This window comes from Microtus oregoni, unplaced genomic scaffold, assembly GCF_018167655.1.
Source record: "Microtus oregoni isolate MIOR12 unplaced genomic scaffold, Mior012 000114F_ref0000099, whole genome shotgun sequence".
NCBI classification, from domain to species: Eukaryota; Metazoa; Chordata; class Mammalia; order Rodentia; family Cricetidae; genus Microtus; species Microtus oregoni.
The window spans coordinates 1,026,119-1,046,833 of record NW_024544743.1 but is presented as its reverse complement, the minus strand read 5'-3'; the positions used below and the strand labels follow the sequence as shown (position 1 = coordinate 1,046,833).

General features: G+C 46.2%; 1 protein-coding gene across 6 annotated transcripts in view; it reads right to left on the bottom strand.

Moving 5' to 3' along the window:
* LOC121443890 (BDNF/NT-3 growth factors receptor-like) overlaps window positions 1-20,715 on the bottom strand; it is a 330,682-nt gene that overhangs the window by 288,432 nt on the left and 21,535 nt on the right. For all 6 annotated transcript variants that reach the window (XR_005973721.1, XM_041645640.1, XM_041645641.1 and 3 more), the window contains exons 3-5: window positions 6,967-7,041; window positions 6,786-6,857; window positions 2,632-2,700 (exon numbers count right to left, since the gene is read on the bottom strand). Coding sequence is in view for 5 of the 6 variants with exons in the window: in XM_041645640.1 (XP_041501574.1) it covers window positions 2,632-2,700; window positions 6,786-6,857; window positions 6,967-7,041 (216 nt within the window). In the remaining variant the exon portion in view is untranslated. The remainder of the gene's footprint in view (window positions 1-2,631; window positions 2,701-6,785; window positions 6,858-6,966; window positions 7,042-20,715) is intronic.

The following is a 20,715-nucleotide window of genomic DNA, read 5'->3' as shown; positions in this document are numbered from 1 at the left end:
TCAATCGTTACATAGATGCTGCCTGGCGCTAACCACAATGCTTAAGATTTCCTGAGGATGGGACCTGGCTTTGCAGCATCGTTTACTCCTGTGGTTTTCTGATTGTGCTCTAAGAATCTCAGAGGTCCCTGGAGACTTTCCTGTGAGTTTCTTGGGGGGTGAAGGGGAAATGTGGTCATGGTGGACTGGCTTAATTTCTATCTGCTCACTCATCTCCAAATATTCTGCCAACATCCAAACAGGATTTGATGTTATACTGCATGGAATAGCAGACAGAAAAGACCCACCATTGGCTCCAAGTAAAGGCACCCAAGACAGTTCCTAGAGTTCCGAATACACAAATAGCCAACGTCTTTCTAAAATGAGGCTGTAATCAAATAAGCCAAATGGAAAAAAAAAAAAAAAAAAGGCAGGGATCTTCAATTATGAACCCAGGATGCTCACATGGCCGCACAGCGCCGGCAGAGGGCTGACTCTCTCCTCTCTTCCCGTGTTATCTGCCCTGGTTGGCCTGGGCACCCACCTCTCCCACTAAGGGATGGAATCCTAGACGGAATTTTCTCCCTTTCGTTCTGACAGGTAGCCTACACACCGTCAGCGCCTGGTGAATGATTTGTTGTGAGCAAGCAGCTCGCAGGATGCCGAAGCATGAACTGGAAAGTAGAACTCTGATTTTCCATTCATCCAGGAAAGGTTACACAGTGGCACCCAAGGCCTTTACTTGGAGGACCTTGCCCTGTGTCCCATACCTGCCTCTGAGAGGGTCACATCTCTTGCTGTGTGAGAAAAAGGCACACAGCGCACATCCTCACTCACAGGTGGGGCAAATTAAGCTAGTGTCCTAGGCATAAGGTGTAGGGCAGTGGTGACTGGAAGCTGGGAAGGGTGGCGGGAAGGGCAATGGAGGCTGCCAGCTGGGTACAAAATCACAGCTAGGCAGAGGAAGTCACAGCGTTCCACAGTAGAGTAGACCTACTGTATCAAACAGTAATTTATATTTCAAAAGAGTTAGAAGAAAGTGAGTGTTGCATATTTGAGATTTTATATAAACATATATATGTATAATCAGAATATCACTATATAAGATATGTATAGATCCTATATACAACATACAAATGTCAAATATACTATACCCCCAATGAGATATATACCTGGTATCTATTTAAAATAGATGCACGGTGCACCTGAGCATGGTGAAGGGCCCTCTTCGTGGGGTTGTGTCCTTGTCCTGAGCACCTAATCCGATGAGCACTCCTTCTTTTGGCATTAATTTGAAGACTGTGCCATCACCCCCAGTCTCCCACTCTGTTAGATCAAGGCCTAACCACATCCCCACTGCCCTTCCCAACCCCTTCCCCCCATACACATACCCTATACCTCAGAATTCAGACCTGCCTTTTAGCTCTGCTGGGCATAGCTATTTCTGGCAGTATGGTTCTCTACTAGTTGAAGCAAAAAACTGGTCCAAAGCCCTTGTGAGTTGTTCCCAGACTGTCTCCGTGGAAGTGCCAAGGGGCTCCCTGCTTGGGGCAGCTGGCACTCAGATGTGTACACACCAGCCTGGATGTACCTGACACACATGCTCATATGTCAGCCTTGGAGGCTGGGTTCCATTGTGCCTTCTTCTCTAGGGGACTTCATCCTGGTACTCAGAGCCCAAGACACCTCTTAACCCTGTCACTGCCTGAAGCAACAGCAAGGTGGGGACAGGAACCACCCCGGATGGGAACAGAGCCCAAGGACCGTCCCACCTCTCTGATGTCTAGGAGCAGACCGGGCAGTGGCCCTGGAACCCACTTCCTCTGCCCTGAGCTCTGAAGAGTCCCACTGCGGCTTTTGATGCATGACTACTCTTGTTCCACCCCACATTCCTGACTTTCCAGAGAAGAAAAGAAATCCTGAGACTGGTCCCTGAATGTTTCTAAGTGGTTGAAGCTAATGCTTCTTCCTACCCTCTAAGGTCTGTCCTTCCAGCCCTGGGCTTGCCTTGGGTATCCCTCAAGCCCCTGCCCACAGCAATGGCGGCCTTCATATTTGCGTCATGGTGATTACACCAAGAACCATCTGAGGTGTTGGCTGTCGGCCATCAACACATCTCAGTGTTTTCCCTATCATTTAACAGAAGAGGAGACTGGAACATAAGGATAAATATTGAGCACCGTGGTGGACCTCGGAGAAAAGCTCCCAGAGATGGCAGGGGTGGAGAACGGTCTCTCTTCCACAGTTGGCTACATCCGAACCTTTGCTGGCCTGAGACTGACAAAGCTGGAAGGGTTTTATCTGCTGCAATTTCCTCTTGATGAACTTGCTTTATTTTAGGGCTTGGATAAAACAGGAGCCAGAAGACATAAAATATAAAGCCACTTTAACACAAAACTCCCTGCTGTTTTTTTTCTCTTTTCCCTCTATTAGAAAATAAATTATTTATGTAAAAACAGCATTCAGCTGATCATAATGACATATAATTGAGATTGAGATTTTAATCACCCAATTGGGGCAAAACTAGAGAAATCATTTTTCAAGAGTTTTGATGCAACACAAACTTGCAATGGTACTCATTAAAAAAAAAAATACCAATTATCCTTTCTTTTGAAAATTTTCTCCCAAATGTCCGACAAAATCATTACTTACAGCTCAGACAAGTCAAGGTGGCGGAAATGCTTCCTCGACAAACTCGTCAGCTTGTTTCGTGTGAGATTCCTGGGAGAAATAAGATACATTAAGTGTGAATTTAAAAGGTTGTGGTTTTAAAATGATGTGTTCAAATAAATACTTTGTTTTCAAAATGTAATTTTCTTGGATTGGGTACACATGTTCCTTAGAACCCATGGTGTCTTTTACCTAGAAAACCAACTTCCTGGGTTCCCTGCCCCTCTCTCAGTTTCTACGCACTACGGAAGGGTGGGCACCTCGTGAGTCTATTTTTAATATCTTTGTTTCACAAGAACTTATGCTTCACAAATTGACTGGCGGTTCAGTCCTAAGCCTTGTGGAGATCCTGACAGTTTGAACATTAAGTTGGGAACTATGTAATAAAATATAACATCATAAGCTCACGAGAACAGAAAAACTTTACAGCTATAAAGCATCTTGAACATTTTAAAGTATGTGGCAAATAAAACTTGGAAAAGACATAGAATTTAAACAGTCTTTCCAGGGAAGAGCACACCTGACTGGAACTGTCCTGATGAGACCATTTGCACAGGGCCTTCATGAGCAAAGAACTCCAAGAGGGGCTCTATCTTGAGCTCCCCAGAAATATGACATATTTAGATTTACATAAATCAATGGAAAGTTGCCCTATTGAGGGTGAAAAACAAAAAATAAAAAATAAAAAACCAAACCTAATGAATTTCCCGGTGTGTTCCAAATGTGCGTGTTTCTCAGGCAGGTGGGCATTTTCGGTAATCTGTGCCACGATTACTGGGATGGGAAATTCCCAGCCATCATCCTGGCAGCTGAGTTTGTTGACTGTTTAAATTTTACTTTATGTTATGAGATATACGGTGTAACAGTGACAGCAACCCTGAGGCCAGAATGCTGTGTTAGTCCAAGGGTGTCTCCGTGGAAGTTCTCCAATCCATGTGAACAGGCCTCTTGGAGAGCCAGGGAAACCCAGGAGCTGAATCAAGAGCTAGAACTAGCCAGCTGGGGAATGGTGAATGTGGCTTCTCAGAACTCAAGGGTGCGTATGACCATCCGGTGAACCTCCTTCACAGAGATCCCACCCACCTGAACCCAGATGCCCTTGTGCCTTCTAAGCTTGCATCTTCTCCATTCACAGGAGAGCAATGTGCTTATCCCCAGGAAATGGTATCCCACATCAAAGTATAATCCACCAGGAAGTTGCAGGACATGCCCATATAAGGCTTTCCTTTTGGAACTTGAACTGAGAATGGCTTTGGTGGAGCCCATCACATCAAAAGAGTCTATGCCTGCCTTTTGGGCTCAGATATGTTCATATTCATCACAATTCCCAATCCTTCTGAAAAAGTGGAAAAAGAAAAAAATCCGTTCTTCTCTCCCAAGATAAATAAAAACAGAGAGGAGGAAAGAAGGGAGAGGGAGGTGAGAATGGAGCTGTGGAGGAGAGGAAGAGAGAAAAAGAGGCGAAGACCGGGAGCAAGAGGAAGCAAAGGGAGGAATGGGGAAGAGTCCCCATCAGCTCCACGCTGCCCTGCAGAGCAGCCTCCCCCGACAGCTCCGCGCTGCCCTCCCGGGAAGCAGCTGCTCTATTGGGCTGCCAGCAGCACAGTGCAGCACGGGGTTACGAGCCAAAGAACAAGATGAGTTTTATGAAGCATACTTAGGAATGGGGCCAAAAGCCAAAAAGGAGGAAGAAGGAAGAAAAGAGAATCAACAATCCTCTTACTGTTCGATTGTAAAACTTTGTTAAGAGCAGAATTAGCACCTCGGCAAAGCCCCTGGAAAACACACAGGCTGGCTTTTCTCACAGTCCCTGTGGTTTTAGGGTCTGGGCAGCAGTTAAAGGCACCTAGACACACATTCAGAGAGGAGCTCTGAGAGGTCACTGTGTGAGGCTAACATGGACTAGGCAAACTGAGGCAAGGGTGAGCCAGGGCTCCCCTCTGAAGTTTCTCAAAGCCCGGAGGGCCATAGCCCCATCTTTCCCATATGTCTGTATAGGAGGGGAGCTAAGAAGGGCTGTCAGGCCAGCCTAGGGCTGGGGAGAGACAGCTTTAGAACACAGCTCTTCATTGATCACTTGGAGCCCACTGTGTTGATAACTGGGGTCAGTACAATTTGCATTCAGGAAATCCAGGGAAAAAAAGCTGGTCCCCAGGGTCCTGAGTCCCAAGCAGAAGCTGAGACAGAAGGCAGATGCTAGAACTGACTCCCCTCTCCATCGCTACCATCCTCCAAGACAGGCTAGCTTCATTCTGTGACTAGGAAAAGCCCCTTTCTCCAAGTGAAAGCCCCAGGCTCGCTGTCTTCTCTCCACTCTTCGTGAGTGCCTAAATACTGGCCTAATGTCACTGGGTCCTACTGCTTGACAATAGCTACACAAATCAATAGAGGTTTTGAAGTTAGACCAATTATTGGCTCCTGGCTTGTAGGCTAGTAAGGAAGCTATATAGAATATCTACCTCTTTTTAGTGTCCTATCTTAAGACCACATCAAGAGGCAGGAGCATAACTTTATGGCTATGCAAGCGAGAACACCATTAAAATTGTTCTCTCACATAGCAACACACAAAAGAAAGACACGTGGGGCTATCAATAGAATTACAATTAGCCATGGCCCTCTGTTCATATTATAATGGGAGCATCAATCCCCCAAGGAATCAGACAACGCACAATGAAACTGCTGAGTGATTCGGGTCTAAGGTCATCTGTAATGAAAATTCGAAAACTTAACTGTCAAGGTCATTAATTACTTCTGAGAGGTGGCAGTGGGACATTTTTCCATTCTCACCCTGCTGTCATGCCTGTGCCACCAAGGGCTACCAACACATCAGGTTTGCCCCCAACAAACCAATCCAGACAGGCTGGCAAGAAGTGTTTCAAGAAAAAAAAAAAGTGTTTTAAAATGTGCCCAGAGTTTTATTCCGGTTTTGCAGAATGTTTTATATCTTAGAAAGTGACTTCATTATTCCTGTCACATATAAAATATGAACTCATGATAATGACTTTATGAAATTAAGGTCTTCAGTAAAATCAACACATCTCCACAGAGCACCCAGGCAGTCTGATCCAAGACAATGAATTCTTTAATAACCGGCATGGAAACCATCCTGGGAACTGTTTTCCCCAGGGAGGGGGAAGGGGCAGATGTTACAAGATGATAGCGATAGCAGAGAGTTTATCTCCCTTATTCCTGTCTTAGGAACACGGTGAAGAGCTGGCCCGCAGGTAGGTCACACAGCTCCCTCAGACTGGGTTTTTGTCTGTGTACTGGGGATACAGACATTGCTCTGTGCAAGTAAAATGCCCAGGTGAGACCCAGCGGGTAAAAGGCCAACTAACGGTGAAATGCAAGAGACTTTGGTCAGCAAGAACTCTGATGACAGCCCTCCAGCAAAAGACTGATTCCACCCAAAGCTCACAGTGTGAGGGAATCCGAATCGGGGGAGGGACCATGACATTTTTGTCTTGAGGGTCATCTGTTTGATAGGCTATCTCAGGAAGCGCAGAATTTGTTGACTTAACTGGTAGCAGTGAGGGGCTTACCAGAAAACCATATAATAACTCTTATTTGCGCATTTTCAATGGATTCCAGTCAACAAAATACCAACATGACTCGGGGCAAAGCAGCTCCTACTACTAAGAGTCATCTGGACTGTTAGCATAGTCAGTGATTGATTTCCTTTCCTCTATTTTTATCAATCCATGGCACATGCTGCTGAGAAAATGGAGGCTCAAATGGTCCTATTATAAGGGAAAAAGCATTAGTAATTTTTATTTCCTTAAGCCATCCAAGGCCAAGTCAGCATCTTGATTACTTAGCTTGATGTCTTCCAGGGAGTGTGTCTTATTCCAAAGAAAAGAATCAAGACCTTTGTACAAGGACATCGTTTTCACATCAGAGTCCTTGCCGTTGGCCCAGAGCTCTGTCCAAGATGGAAATGGCCCAGAAATTCACAAAAGGGAATGAACAGGCTGTTCTAAGCACCCCCAAAGCCATTCTGAAATCAAACACAATCAAAGCTAACGCTCCTAAGCTGCTATCAGGGCGATGCTAACTACCAAAGGGAAGGCTGGGGCTGGCGAAGGAGGAAGATAAACAAGGGTGAGAAAATACTGGACAAATGGCTGGCTACTCACACGTGCTGCAGGTTGCTGTTTTTCAGAAAGGCTTTGTACGCCACAAATTTTAATCCGGAATCCACGATTGTCCTACAGAAACCACATAATGGCATTCACATTAGAACTAACCAGCAAGCTGCCTACCTGACCACAGCAGAACGTAAGAAGAGTCTGAGGTAAGGATGCAGTGAGTACTCACAGGTTTTTCAGCCCCACATAAGCTTCCACGTCATCTTCGTTGATGATCTCTAACCTTTTCTGATTTGCGATGAAACTGTAACAGAGCAGAAAGGAAATATGGGTGACTCAGAATGCTGATGCTCACATGGAATGATGGGTAACTTCCATGTCACCTTACCAAGGTGGCCAAGGAGTCCCCTACGCAACACCTCTATATAACACAATAGCTACAGTCTTCCTTTGGCATTGTTGGTTCTTTGAGAATTTGGTCCAATTTATTTTGATCATATCACCCCCATTCTTCCAGCTACCCCTAGATCCAGCCCCAGTCCTTTCTTCCTAGGGAAGGCAATAGTCAAAATGACTGGATTTCACCATCCCTGGCCAGCTCACCAAGGGTCTCATTGTGTGTCACTTTCCTGCCTAAAAATTTCAGTCCCCCTCCCCTTGTAAAGGCACCACCACTGGGCTGGGCGAAGGCGGAAGGAAGGCGGAACGTGTCCTGAAGTGGAAGAAAGGTTGCATGCCTGTTTCTGCGCATTCCAGGAGACACAGTCATTTCCCCCTTCTAAAACATGAAGTGCACTCCCGCCACCCCCCACTTCTCCCTCCTGTTCTTCTCTTGGCCAGCGTTCTCTCCTTCTGCCTTTGTCAGCAACAAGTCCAATAGCTCCTTTGATGAACCACATTCCACAAGCCCCAGGTGGCCCTAGTGAAGTCTCTGTAGGAAACTGTCCTTCCTCCCCAGCCCACAAGGCTTCTAAATATAGGAGTTAACTAAGGACTCTTGCTAATGACAGAGAATAATAGTCCCTTGGCCATGATGATTGGCTGAGAGATGTGCACATGACCTCAGGGAGACCAGTGAAACTAATCCTTAAGATTTAACGCTATGACAGATCTCTGTGAGTTCAAGGCCAGCCTGGTCTACAGAGCTAGTTCCAGGACAGGAACCAAAAGCTACGGAGAAACCCTGTCTCGAGAAAAAAAAAAAAAGATTTAACGCTATGAATCTTGGGAGAGAGGTGTTGGGTCTTTCTCATTCTCTGGACTCATAAAGGAAGAATGACACTAGCCTAGGGCTTCGGATGGGCAAATCCACCACAAGAAAGGGGCCATCCAAGAATGAAGTCAACAAGAAGTGCGCTAATGAGACAAAGAAATGAACAGTCCCATCAAACTACCACTGGGTCTTTGAATCAAGCCAGTTCTAAAGCTAGATATTACTCAACTAGTTTGATCTGGACTTCTGTCATGTGCAATCGATAAAGTTGCCAATAGTGCAAACATGCAGCTATTAAAATTACTATCCTGGAGGTTTTTGTGCTCTGTGTTCTATGACAGCTGTGTAAGAACCCATCTCTATAGCCTTAGGTCACAGCCTCTTTGAAAACAGAATTGATTCTATAATTCATAATATGCACCATAGTTCCTAGGTTATCCTTAAGCAAAGGAGGTAGTACACAGAGTATGGATGGATAGATATAGATAGATAGATAGATAGATAGATAGATAGATAGATAGATAGATAGATAGATGGATGATGATGATGATGATGATGAATTGGAGGATACTGGTAGGTAGATGGATGGATGAATGGGATGATGGATGATAGCTGGCTTGTGTATGTATGTATGTATGGATGGATGGATGGATGGATGGATGGATGATGGAAGGATAGATAGGAAACAGTTGCAGTTACAAAAGTACTACAGAAGCTATGATTGGGTAAATTTTACTTTGTCATTTTTGAAAAATATTAAGATGCATAACATTTTAATTAATACCATAAAATCAAACATACAACTCTTCTATTAACAATGAGTTAAAATGGAATAAATGTCTTGAATAATGAGACACAAGAGCCCCCAGTATCTCTGGGTCTCTACCGAACGGAGAAAAGACAACAATAAGATGGATGGTAAGAACTTGGACAAACAAGGGCTGAGGGGAGGGTAAAGAACTTGCTGTGCAGGCATGAGACACTGAGTTTGTCTCTAGAACCCATATAAAAGTTGGGGGTATGCACCTGTAACCCTAATTCTACGGGTATGGAGATGAGCAAATCCCATGGGCAACAGAGAAGGACATTTAAAGTTGAGCTCTGGCCTGCACACAACCACACAGAGGTAAGAATGCCCTTACACATATGTACAGATGGAACACACACAGATGCACACACTTCACACACACACACACACACATCCATAAGAAGAAAGGGGAAACATAATTAGGGCACGTTAAAATTAAAATTGAATGACTGAGTGTATAAGTTACACCAATATCAAAATCATTTTAAAAGGAGCCATACAAACACAACATCAAAAACCCAGCCTCCAAAACAGAAGGTCAACCGCTTCTCAAGCTCCAGATTCTTAACCCAAGACCAGCCTCTTCCCAGGACACAAGACAGGAGTGATGTCGCTAATGGCAATCCCTTCCCCCACCCATCAGCCACAGATCAAGGAAATATATTAAGACTTGAACCAAATGCTCCATTTTTGACATCAAGTTTTTATGAAATGTTTCAAAATCATCACATTTTGGAGACATTTTTCCAAGAATTTCATAGCACTAACGTTTTCAATAAGACCACAGTGACCTCATTCTTTTCGGTGAGTAAGCTGCACTGAGGCCTGGATTCCAGACCTGCTGAGTATTTTTAGCATCTTTCTGCCACAGCAGCAGGAAAAGAAGAATCGGTGGGGGAGACCTCTCTGGAGTTGACACTGGAGCAGCAGACAAGCTCACCTGCCAGTGTGTACCTGAGGTAGCCTGTGTGGTCCTTCTGAACCCCTTGGCTGCAGTAGGTCTTCATCCCGCCTCTACCAGGCCAGGGAGATCAATGCTATGGGCGGGGTGAGAACCCACTACACTCTACGTCTTCTTTCCTTTCCACAGGGATCAGCACTGAATCCACCTGAGAAGACAAACGCCCACCACACCAGGAGGGTATCTAAGCAGCATCGAGGGCCGAAACATTTATCTTTACTTCAGCCTTTCTTTGAGTTGTTTGTACCATACTTAAACATTTATTTCACTTTAACCCGCTATTTAGATTATACATGACCCAATGGTGCTCAGGAAAGCACAATGAGCAGAAAGAGGGCAGAGACGAGATGCCAGCGAGGTGAAGAATTGAGGTGTAAAAAGCATCCACTTGACTGGGCATGACGGTGCACACCTTTAATCCCAGCACTTGGGGAAGGTGGATCTTTGTGAGTCTGAGACCAGTCTGGTCTACTGAGTGAGTTCCAGGACAGTTAGAGCGACACAGTGAGAACCTGTCTCAAACAAGGCAAAACAGACAAGCAAAAACAAAACAAAAAAATACAGACTTGTGAGCAGAGTTATATTTTTGTTTTTAAGGTTTTTGGTTGCAAATCCTTAAGAAAACAAGAAGACCAAGCTTGTCAATGGATGATAAATGCACTCTACTCACGAGAAAGCAAGCAGCCCAGTGAAAGATGATTATTCTTGGATCTAACAACAGATCGGTTTTTCTGAAAACCACTCAAAGGCCATGCAACATTATCAGAAATGGCCATGGAGAGTGAAGAAAGGGATGCTGGGAACACAGCTCTGTTCAGAGGAAACTGACCCCAAGGTTGCTCCTGGTTCTTATCTAAGCCCAGAAGTCCACAACCTGCTGGTAACTATACATTATTCCTGCCATCTACCCCTAAGAAACTCTGTTTGGACCTGAGGATATGACTCGGCAGCCAAGAGCACAGACTGTTCTTGCTGAAAACTCAGGCTCAATTCCCAGCACCCACATCCTGGCCTACAACTGTCTGGAACTCCATTTCAGAGCATCTAGTGCCCTCTTCTGGCCTCTGTCGGTACTGCATGCACCTGGAGCACAGACATCCATGCAGGCAAAAAACACTCACACACATAAAGTAAAAATAAAAAAGTCTAAAAAAGAGAGAGAAAGGAGATTCTGCTTAGTTACCACCAAGTGAGGAATCCTAAGTAGAAGGGAAGCCAGTGAGGCTAACAGGCAAGCCACAGAGGAAAACGAAAGTGGCCAGGAGCCGCATGGGAAGCTGCTCACCCATAGGATTATGAAACCCACAAACAAAAGCAACGCTGCCCTGTCTCTCCATCCCCACTAGGTTGATCAGGTATTTAATATCTGGCACTGACTCGTGGCTAACGACGTAGGGAATTTCCTCACACCGTTGGGAAGGGTGTGACCTGGAATACTCACTCTGAAGGGCACAGTGCCAGCATTCTGCAACACTAGAAACTGGTACCATTTGAGGTCCAACGATCCTACTTGTAGGCATCACCCAAGGGAAATTCTTACACGTAAGCACAAGAGAGCAGATGCAGAATTGTTCATATGGGCGGTGTGTTGTTGCTTTCTTGGGATTACAGCACTCAGGAAGGAGGTGGTTTCCAGTTCAAAACTACCCTGAATTATATAGGGAGAGTTTATCTAAAGACTAGGAGGAGGAATTTTAAGATAATCAAGAGGATATTACAATAGAATCAAAAGCTAGAAAATGTGCACCCATAAAGATATCAGGAACTTTAAAAAGCAAAATATACTAAATACATAATTGAACTGTATCTAAGCAGAAAGAGATCTCTACGCAAAGTTATAAAAGCATCAAAATTATGTACTCAGATATACACACGAAAGAATTTACTTAAAAGCTTAACGTATTGCCAGTGTTTGCAGTACACGTGCAAAGTGTAGGGAACTGAGGCGAGAAAGGGAGAAAGAACAAAGTGTTAAATGGTTTATCTGGTGGAATTGAAATTCTATTTCTTTTTATAAGGAGAAAAGGTTTGCAAGAGAAGAGTCGAAAGATGCAGCTCGATTCTTGACCAGTGAGCAGCAGAAGTTATCTCGTGGATATTTGCTTCACCGGGGGGAATGGAAAGGGGAGAGGACTGGCTGGAGGGAAGAGGGAAGAAAAGAACCCAAACAAAAGAGAAAGAAGGAAGGAAAAGAAACAGGGATAGGGAGGAGAACCAGAGACAGCCACAGAGTCAAATGACTGTAGGAAGTCTGGGCCAGGGCTTCTCTAGGCCTCAGCAGGCCCACCCAGCTGAGCTCAGGTTTCTAGGTCCGCAGATGATCCCCTGTCAGTCAGGGCCCAGAGCTTCTAGGCAGAAACAGAAGACAAACGCCTTGCCCTACCTACTGGCGACTTACACCTAGCTACCAAAGGTTTTGGAGTTCTGCTGTCTCCTGGACAGACCCTCCCCAGCCAGCAAGTCTACCTTGAGACCTCTTCCCAGTGCTCCTGGGAAAAGCTGTGGGGCCCTAAGGAGTCTTTAAGAACAGTAGGTCTCTGCCTCAGAGAGGGCCTTCGCTCCCAAGGAAGCATAGAAAAGGCCAGAAATTTGGCCGAGGACTGTGAGAGCTTTCTCCATGACAACCCCCAGCTTCTCTGACCCTGGCCTAGGATTCTAGAAAGTTCCGGACCCGGGGCCTTTCTGGCCCAGGGCCTCCTTCCAACCCTGCCCCACGGAACTTCACAGGAGGCCAGCCAGCAGAATAGTTTCTTCACAGAAAAAATCCAGGCTTCCTCCCACTGCCCTGCAAAGGGTGACTTCCTTCGTGCAGGCAGGCTAACAGCCACCTTGTAATCACTGTGAGAGATCGGACAGTCAAACAGTTAAAGAGCCCTCTGGACTCTCACCCCTCCTGCACATCAGCAACCCTTCAGAAATCACGATTGGCAATGCTGGCCTTGCAGGTGCCAGCAACAAACCTTCCTCAAGCCCAGGTCACATTTCCATCCCTTATACGTGAGCCTTGTTCTTGCCACTCTTTCTCACATCTCCGCTGCACCCCAGCTATATTCTGCGGCCCTAAAAATCAGATCCCATAGACTGGGCTATCAGAGAGGCTCCAGGTCTGTAGCACTCCTTAAGCAGCATGGGCAACACCCAAACTGCCCTTTCCAATAGGAGCACTTTGAGCCCACCCATGGCGAGCGCTCACTGCACTCTAAAGTGTGATTTAAGACTTAGAGAGGCGGTTTTATATTTCTACTATCCCACCTGACACCCCCAGCTAAACTGTTAACTCCCCAAGGACAGGGTGCCCGATTTGTCATATATATGGCCATTCCCCAGCAGAGAGTAAATGTCCATGAAATGTCTCTCTCAGTGTAGACAGACAGACACAGTCCATCTGGAGAAGTTAGACACACTTGCATGGTGGTGTGCAGGAAGACTGAACGAAGATCTGACAGATAACAAAGCAAGTCGTGGAGAAGTCAAGGAAACAAAGCAAACAGAAGGCGGGTGGCCATTTCAAAAGGAGAATTTATTCGATCTGAAAGTGACTTTAGGGTCTGGAGAGACAACTCAGCAGCTGACAGCACCTGCTGCGGCTGCAGAGGACCTGAGGCTGATTCCCAGCACCTGCATAGTCACAACCATCTGTAACTCCAGGCCAGGGGTCTGAAGGTGTCTTCTGGTGTTGTAATAGGGAGCGGCGGGCTGCCTCCCCGGCACCCGGCCGCCCGCATGGCTAGCTTATGCCCCGAAATAATTACACGGAAACTGTATTCTTTTAAACACTGCCTGGCCCATTAGTTCCAGCCTCCTCTTATTGGCTAGCTCTTACATATTGATCTAACCCATTTCTAATAATCTGTGTAGCCCACGAGCTGGCTTACCAGGGAAGATCTTAACCTGCGTCTGTCTGGAGTGGGAGAATCATGACAACTCCTGACTCAGCTTCTTTCTCCCAGCATTCTGTTCTGTCTACTCTGCCTACCTAATTTTCTGTCCTATCAGAGGCCAAGCAGTTTCTTTATTACTTAACCAATGAAACAACAGATAAAAGATGACCCTCCTCCATCATTCTGGTCTCTGTAGGCACCTGGTCCACGTGTGCTACACTTGTTATAAACATGCAAACACAGCTCTCACATACATAAAACAAGCAAATTTAATCTAAAAAAATTTTTAAGTGAAATTGTATTACTAACATGCAACTGATTCAAAACAACTACGTATTTATTTTTAATGATAACAGATGACTATTTACTAGCCTCCGAATACACAGTCTCAGGCAGGAGTCTGCTGAAGGAATCTGAGATTGAAAATGGGCTCTAGCCACTCCGCTTGAGAGAGGAGAGTGGATGCTCTCAGACAGGCAGGCCTCCCTACCGCAGAGCTTGATAAGCTACACATAGAAGGGTCTTGGCAGAGATGCATGCACCAGAGACAAGGAAGGAGCCACAGGACAGACTGGCAATGCACATATGTACATATGAGTGACGACAGCTTAGCTGGAGGAAGGGCATTGATGTCAAGCCTTGAAAGGCGGCAGACAACTCAAATACAAGTGCCTTCTATAGTGTCCCTTACACTGTCTCTGGTGCTCTCCCGTCTCAACTTCACGTTTTAGGCCTTTACTAAGATGTTTTCCTGAGGGTAAAGAATTTCCTCCCTGTGGGCTTAACAAGAAGGTGGGTTTTGAGAAATGAAGGTTGTAGCATTCAGAAAACTCCCTAGGAACGGCGTTGAACTGAAGGTTTCCTGGACAGTGTCCTCCTCACATCGGAAGTGATTTCACATTTGCTCTTCAGCCTATCAAATGATCCCACTAGGAAGTCTCCCAGGCACAAGAAGTGGCCCTGGGCAGCTTTCCTCTAATAAACACTAGCTTAAAACTGTACAGCTCAAAAGTATGAGTTCCTCATGTCCAGATACCTGCCGCCTCACCTCCAAATTGGTAGGCGAGAGACAGAGCTGCTTAAGGTAGGTTAAGGGCTATAAGTGTGGTTCTCTCCCCCGCCCCCCGTCCCCCGCCCCGCACACCCTCCCTGTACTAGGAGATAGGAAATTACCCTTCATTTTCACATGGTGCCAACCTCTGAGCACTGAGGCTTCCAAGGGCAACTCCCAGGCCCTGGAATGTATGGGAAACGGTGCATGGTGTGGTCTAAGAGCGAAGCAGGGGGTGTTGGTTCCACTTTGTGTTAGTACCATGGCCTGGGGAAAGGGCCCTGCAGTGGCTTTTCATTTGTAATTTAATAAATAAAGCTTGCCCCAAGATCAGAGAGTAAAACAGCCGCACTGGTCAGCCTTACAGACCCGGCAGTGGTGACACATACTTTTGATCCCAGTAGCCACACTAGTTGCCCTAGAAACCGGAAGGTGCATGCCTTTAATCCCAGTGGTGCAAATCTTTAATCTCAGCCCTAGAGAGGAATATAAAACGGGAGGAGACAGCTCTCAGTTACAGTCTCATTCTGAGATTCCTGGAGGCAGGATCGCCATTTCAGACTGAGGTAGAGATAAGAGCCAGTGGATGGCTATTTAGCCTTTCTGGTCTTCAGGTTGAACCCCAAATTCTATCCCTGATATTTTATTAATTGTGCTTCAGGGCCTATGTTCAGTTTCCTTGTCAGAGTTGGAAAATGCCACTAACCACCACATGAAGAAAATAGTTCCTACATGAAGCCCTCTCTTAGGGCTGCCTATTCTAATGAGTGGTCACTGAGGCCGGGTACCTGTCCTCGTGACTGACAACCTGCTAAGTTTAATCACAACGCCTCCAGTGCTTACATCTGTGGAAGAGGCACAGGGACTGCACAGTGTTTCAGTCCTCTTCAGGGTACAAACTATGAAAAAAGTTCCCCCAAGTAATTATGGGCAAAAAATCACCCTCTTCATTTTTCCTGAGAGTTTGGAGAGCCTTGAGCTTGTCTGTGTCTGCCAGCAGGAGCTTCCCAACAAAGAACAGCACCATTAGTCATCCGAAAACTTAGCTGGAGGGGTAGCATAAGGTCTACATAAAACACATCAGCATCAACCAGGAAAATACAAATTATCTGAATTATTACATTGTCTCCCATGCAGATTTAAGGCTGAAATCTAGCCAACAAGGGATGTGCTACGTCCTAGAAATGGGATACACGGTCGCAGCAAGCCACATGGTCTAGACTTCTTTCTGGTGCTGTGATCAAAACACAGACCAGAAGCAGGAAAGGGCAGGAAAGGGTTCATTGCATCTTGGAGGACACAGCCCATCATTTAAGGATGTCTGGGCAGGAACTGAAGCAGGAACCACGGAGCAATGCTGCTTGCTCACTCGTCCCCTGCCTTTCTCATTGGCTCACTCTTAGCTAACTTTCTTGTACAGCCCAGGACCACCTCCATAGGGGGTGATGCTGCCCACAGTGGACTGGTGCTATTCATATGGACTGGATCCTCCTGTATCAATTAACAATCAAAGCAACCCCCACAGACATGCCCACAGGCTAATCTGATTGAGGGAATTCCTCATCTGAGGCTTTCCACCCAGGTGACTCTAGGCTGTGCCAAACTGATGATTAAAACTAACTAGGGTGCCATGTCTTATCCTGATCTGCCCAACACAGCATGTTTTCTCTTTTCTCCTTTAATGTTTTATTAGTCACTAATATTTTGAAATTTACGTATTTTAGAATCTGAATCTCCCTCTTCTCTCAAACACACACAAAAATAAATAAAATAATAAAATAAAATGAAGACCCATAGGATGGGGAAACTACTCCAGTACCCCATCCTTAGCGCGTGAGCTAATCATGTGGGTGCCACCTCTAGGCATCTGAGTGTATTTCTGCTTGAGCTTTGCTACTCCTTCACTGCCTCCTGGGAAAGTTTTATGCTACTGGTATTAGTCTGGCTTTTAACCTCCTCTGGGACATTATTGCCGCATACACTCTATCTTGTCGGGCATTGCCTAGAGATCCCTAAAATGAGCCCCGTCCAATACAATGGCACAGAAAGGACAGCAAACACCCCACTTTAAAAACAACAAGCAAATACTTCCTGTTACAATATGGTTCTGAAATTCCTGCAAAGGCCAAATGCAAAAGGTGGGTTCTATGGCTTGTGTGCCTGCTAGGAGGTGGTGCAAGCCTGGGAGGCGGAGCGCAGTTGGAGGAAGCCAGACCCCAGGGACAGCAGCATCCGGAGCATCCCTACTCCACACACCATCTTGCTCTCTTCCCACCGTGGGTCACAGACAAAGTAACCTTTGCTCCTTTATGACTTCATCACCTCAGGCATTGTGTCCCAGCAAGAGAAAACTGATTAATACACTTTTGTTTCCTCCAGAACATCTAGAAACTTCCTAATTGCTAAAAAGAAATGGACAATAATCATAGCCAAACAGAATTTAGTGCTTCGTGTGATGGTGAATAATTCCCAGAGGGAGAAAAAAGTAGATTCTTTGTGCTAATTTTTAAGGCTCTGGGAGATGTATTTAACCTCACTGGGCTTTGTCCCCGGCGAGTCACAGTAGCCTAGCACAGCCAATGGGAAGACATCGCTCATCAGGTACCGTCACACAGACTATGACCACACACGGACAAAATGGTCCTGATGCTAAATGATTAGCAAAAAAAGTTACTTCAGTTTCTGGTTAGGTCAGCATATTTATTTAGGACAAGTGATTCATTGGGAAATTATGTGAAGCATAAGTGAGCTTATTTGGTGATTTGGGGTGCAGTTCGCAGCTAATTCGTCCTGGCAGGTGTACCAGGGAACCAGTCCTTTCAGCTTGGGGGCACCACAGGAGCCCGAGAGAGCCTTCCTATGGCTGGAAAAGCTGTCGGTCACAGCTGCTCACGACAGCCAAAGTCAACTCTGGGGCTCCACCATTGCTCCAGATTCTGGGGATGTCACGTTGCTGCTTCCCAGCATGCCTGCTTGCTGGCTCCTTTGCAGCTCATCTTCGTGTGCAGGCAGGTGGCTTCCACCTGGATGAGCAGGCAGGCTGGGCTGCTCAGTCTCTGTAAAAAGATGTCAGTCCCACCATCTGCTTGTCTGGTTTGCAAGAATAGACTAGAATCTGGCCTTATTTTACCACAGAGAGAAAAAATTTCTAGGCTCTAGTCAGAGGAGGCAACCTCGAAGCAACACAGGAGAGCTTCTTTCAGAGCACGGCTCACTAAAGAACAGGCCATGACGGGAGCATGAGGTTATAACACGCATGACCCTAGTCGGCAGTGGCGGGAGTGTAAAGTTATAACATATATGACCTCAAGTGGGCAGCAACAGGAGTCTAAGGTTAAAGCATGTGTGACCCCAAGTGAGCAGTGTTGTAAGTCTAAGGTTATAACATGTATGACCCCGAGTGGGCAGTGAAGGGAGTCTAAGCTTACAACAGTATGACCCCCTCAACAGGCAGTGATGGGAGTCTAAAGTTATAACACGTATGACCCCGAGTGGGCAGTGTTGTAAGTCTAAGGTTATAACATGTATGGCCCCGAGTGGGCAGTGATGGGAGTCTAAGCTTCAACAGTATGACCCCCCAAGCAGGCAGTGAAGGGAGTCTAAGCTTACAACAGTATGACCCCCAAGCAGGCAGTGGTGGGCGTCTAAAGACCCCGAGTGGGCAGTGATGGGCGTCTGAGGTTATAACACGCATGGCCCCTGGAGAACAAACTCCCCATCATCTTTAACCTCTGCAGACTCCATGCCACTGCCATGTCCCCAGCTTTCTCCAGAAGGAGCTGAAATGGACCCATGGATCTCTGTAAACTCTGGGCGCTGGGTCACTCGTTGTCCTTGTGAAGAAATCCGGCTGAGCTGCGCTCCTGCAGGATTAGGAGGCGTCTCCTTCCTAATGAGGTCTTCTTTTCACTGCCAGGAAGCTGAGGACAATTGCTGGACTCAGCCGTCGTAACTAATCCAAGCATCTGGGGTAGACGGCGTTCTGATCTCTCTCTCATCTTTAATCCCCTATTTCCTCTTATTTTTACCCCGTTAATTTATTACGCAAAATTATCGTCATCAGCTTTTCAAACTAGTGAGGAATTGTCTTGTTGTGCTTCTAATATTTATTCATTAAAAAAATATGTGACCATCACATATAATTGCTTGATCTCACAGTAAGATGATCTTACAGAAAAAAATACTGATAAAAAATGAAAATTTCACCAAAAGTGGTGACACACACCTTTCATCCCAGCACTTAGGAGGCAGAGGCAGGTCAGTCTCTGTGAGTTCAAGCCAGTCAGGTCTACCTGGAGAGTTCCAGGTCTACCAGGGTTACATTGTGAAATCTTGTCTCAATTTTTTTTTCTTAAAACTTTGATCACATGCATGAATTGTATTTTTAAATGCTTTCTCTTCTCTCTGCTACTTCAGGTAAACCATTGTGTCACTGACGATTCCCGAGGAAGAAATGCCAGTGAAGAGACCAGGCTGGAGAAACCTGGCAGCGCTTCAGCCGGTGTGCACCCCGGCAGAGAAGCTCTAGAAGCTGCGGGCCAGACAAGTCACTCCACACAGACAGACGCTGGGAACTGGGAGGCAGCTATGCTCACCACTATACCACCAATGCCCACTGACGCTGGAAACTGAAATCCCTGCCCAGCTTCCTAGGTCAAGTGCAGCAGACAGAGAGAGTGGGCAGTGGGGGAAACAGCAAAGGAGAAGGGTGCAAACAGGGAGGATTCAGATCTCTATGAGGGTCTGTGCCTGTGTGGCACAGGCTTGTGGCTAGAGGTTGTAAGGGTAGGGGCAAAGGACAGCTGCAGTGCCCACGGCACTCCCGGTTTTCCCGCCAGAGCGTCACCTTCCATGTTAACATCTCATCATGTCTATAGAAGGCAGAAGATCGCTTTCTTTGGAATCCAGTTACAAGCATGCTAGTGTGAGTGATCCCACATGTTAGAGGCTGCTGTGTGACCGTGACGTGGGGAATGTGAGGTGCAAGAAGACGGACGGTGTCTGCAGCTTTTAAACAGATCTGTTACAAAACCCCTTATTCACGGAACATGGTTATATAAAGACCACCCTTCTGAGCTAGCTGGATCACTCCACAGCAAGGAGAAGGGTTGCTGCCGAGAGATCTGAGAGCATGCACGGATCTGGCTGATGTGCACGGCCAGGATTGCAGACAGCAAAGACCTCTGGAAATGGATACTGGGATGGCACAACACACGGATGTGCAAAATGCCAGTCGACCAAATGGTCAAAATGCTACAAGTGCATATATTTTGTAGAAGCCTTGCAATGGAAATATATTAACTGGGGTAAATTGGAGTGTAGACTGTTTACTTCTAGTGTCCAGAAGAACAGTTAGAAACCTGCTGAATAAAGTGGGCAGGTCTACTACACATGCAACAACTGTAGAAAATAACTGTGACCTGAGTATCAGTGGTTAAATCTGCCTCCTGCCTGCTCAGCACATAGACGGTCAATATCCCAAACAGCTAAGCACACCGAGCTAGATGAGACTACTGAGCAAACCAGCCAGAGGCTTTCCACCGTGCAATAATGGGACGGATGCCACTCCTTCAAGTCTGCGCTCCCAACCACAGCACTTGTTCAATGCCAAGGTCAAGGGAAATCCTTTTGCTTTATTTCAGACCTTCCTCAGACTCACAAAACCCACCACAAAATTCAGTTGAGGACAGACAGTCAAAACCTGAGAGGAACGGGTAAACTGAGCCAAGCACTTTACATGCATCTGTTTAATTCAGCCTCACAACATCCTACAAGAAAGGTCTTGTGGTTACCCCCTTGTCCAGATGAAGAAGCAGAAACGTAGGAAGAGAAGCAATGGGTGCAAAGTGGCAGGGGTTGCTTGCCCGCTTCCTCGAGTACCTAGGAACACACTCTTCCTTACAGCAGTGACCACACCCGGAGAATGTGGGAAGGAGCCTGAGTAGCTGCTTGCCCATGCCACCTGAACCAATTGGCTTTTGATTAAAATATCCCCCAAAAAATCTTCACCTCAGTCAGAATGGCTGCCTTCAAGAATCTGACAACAAATGGGGGAAGAAGAGCC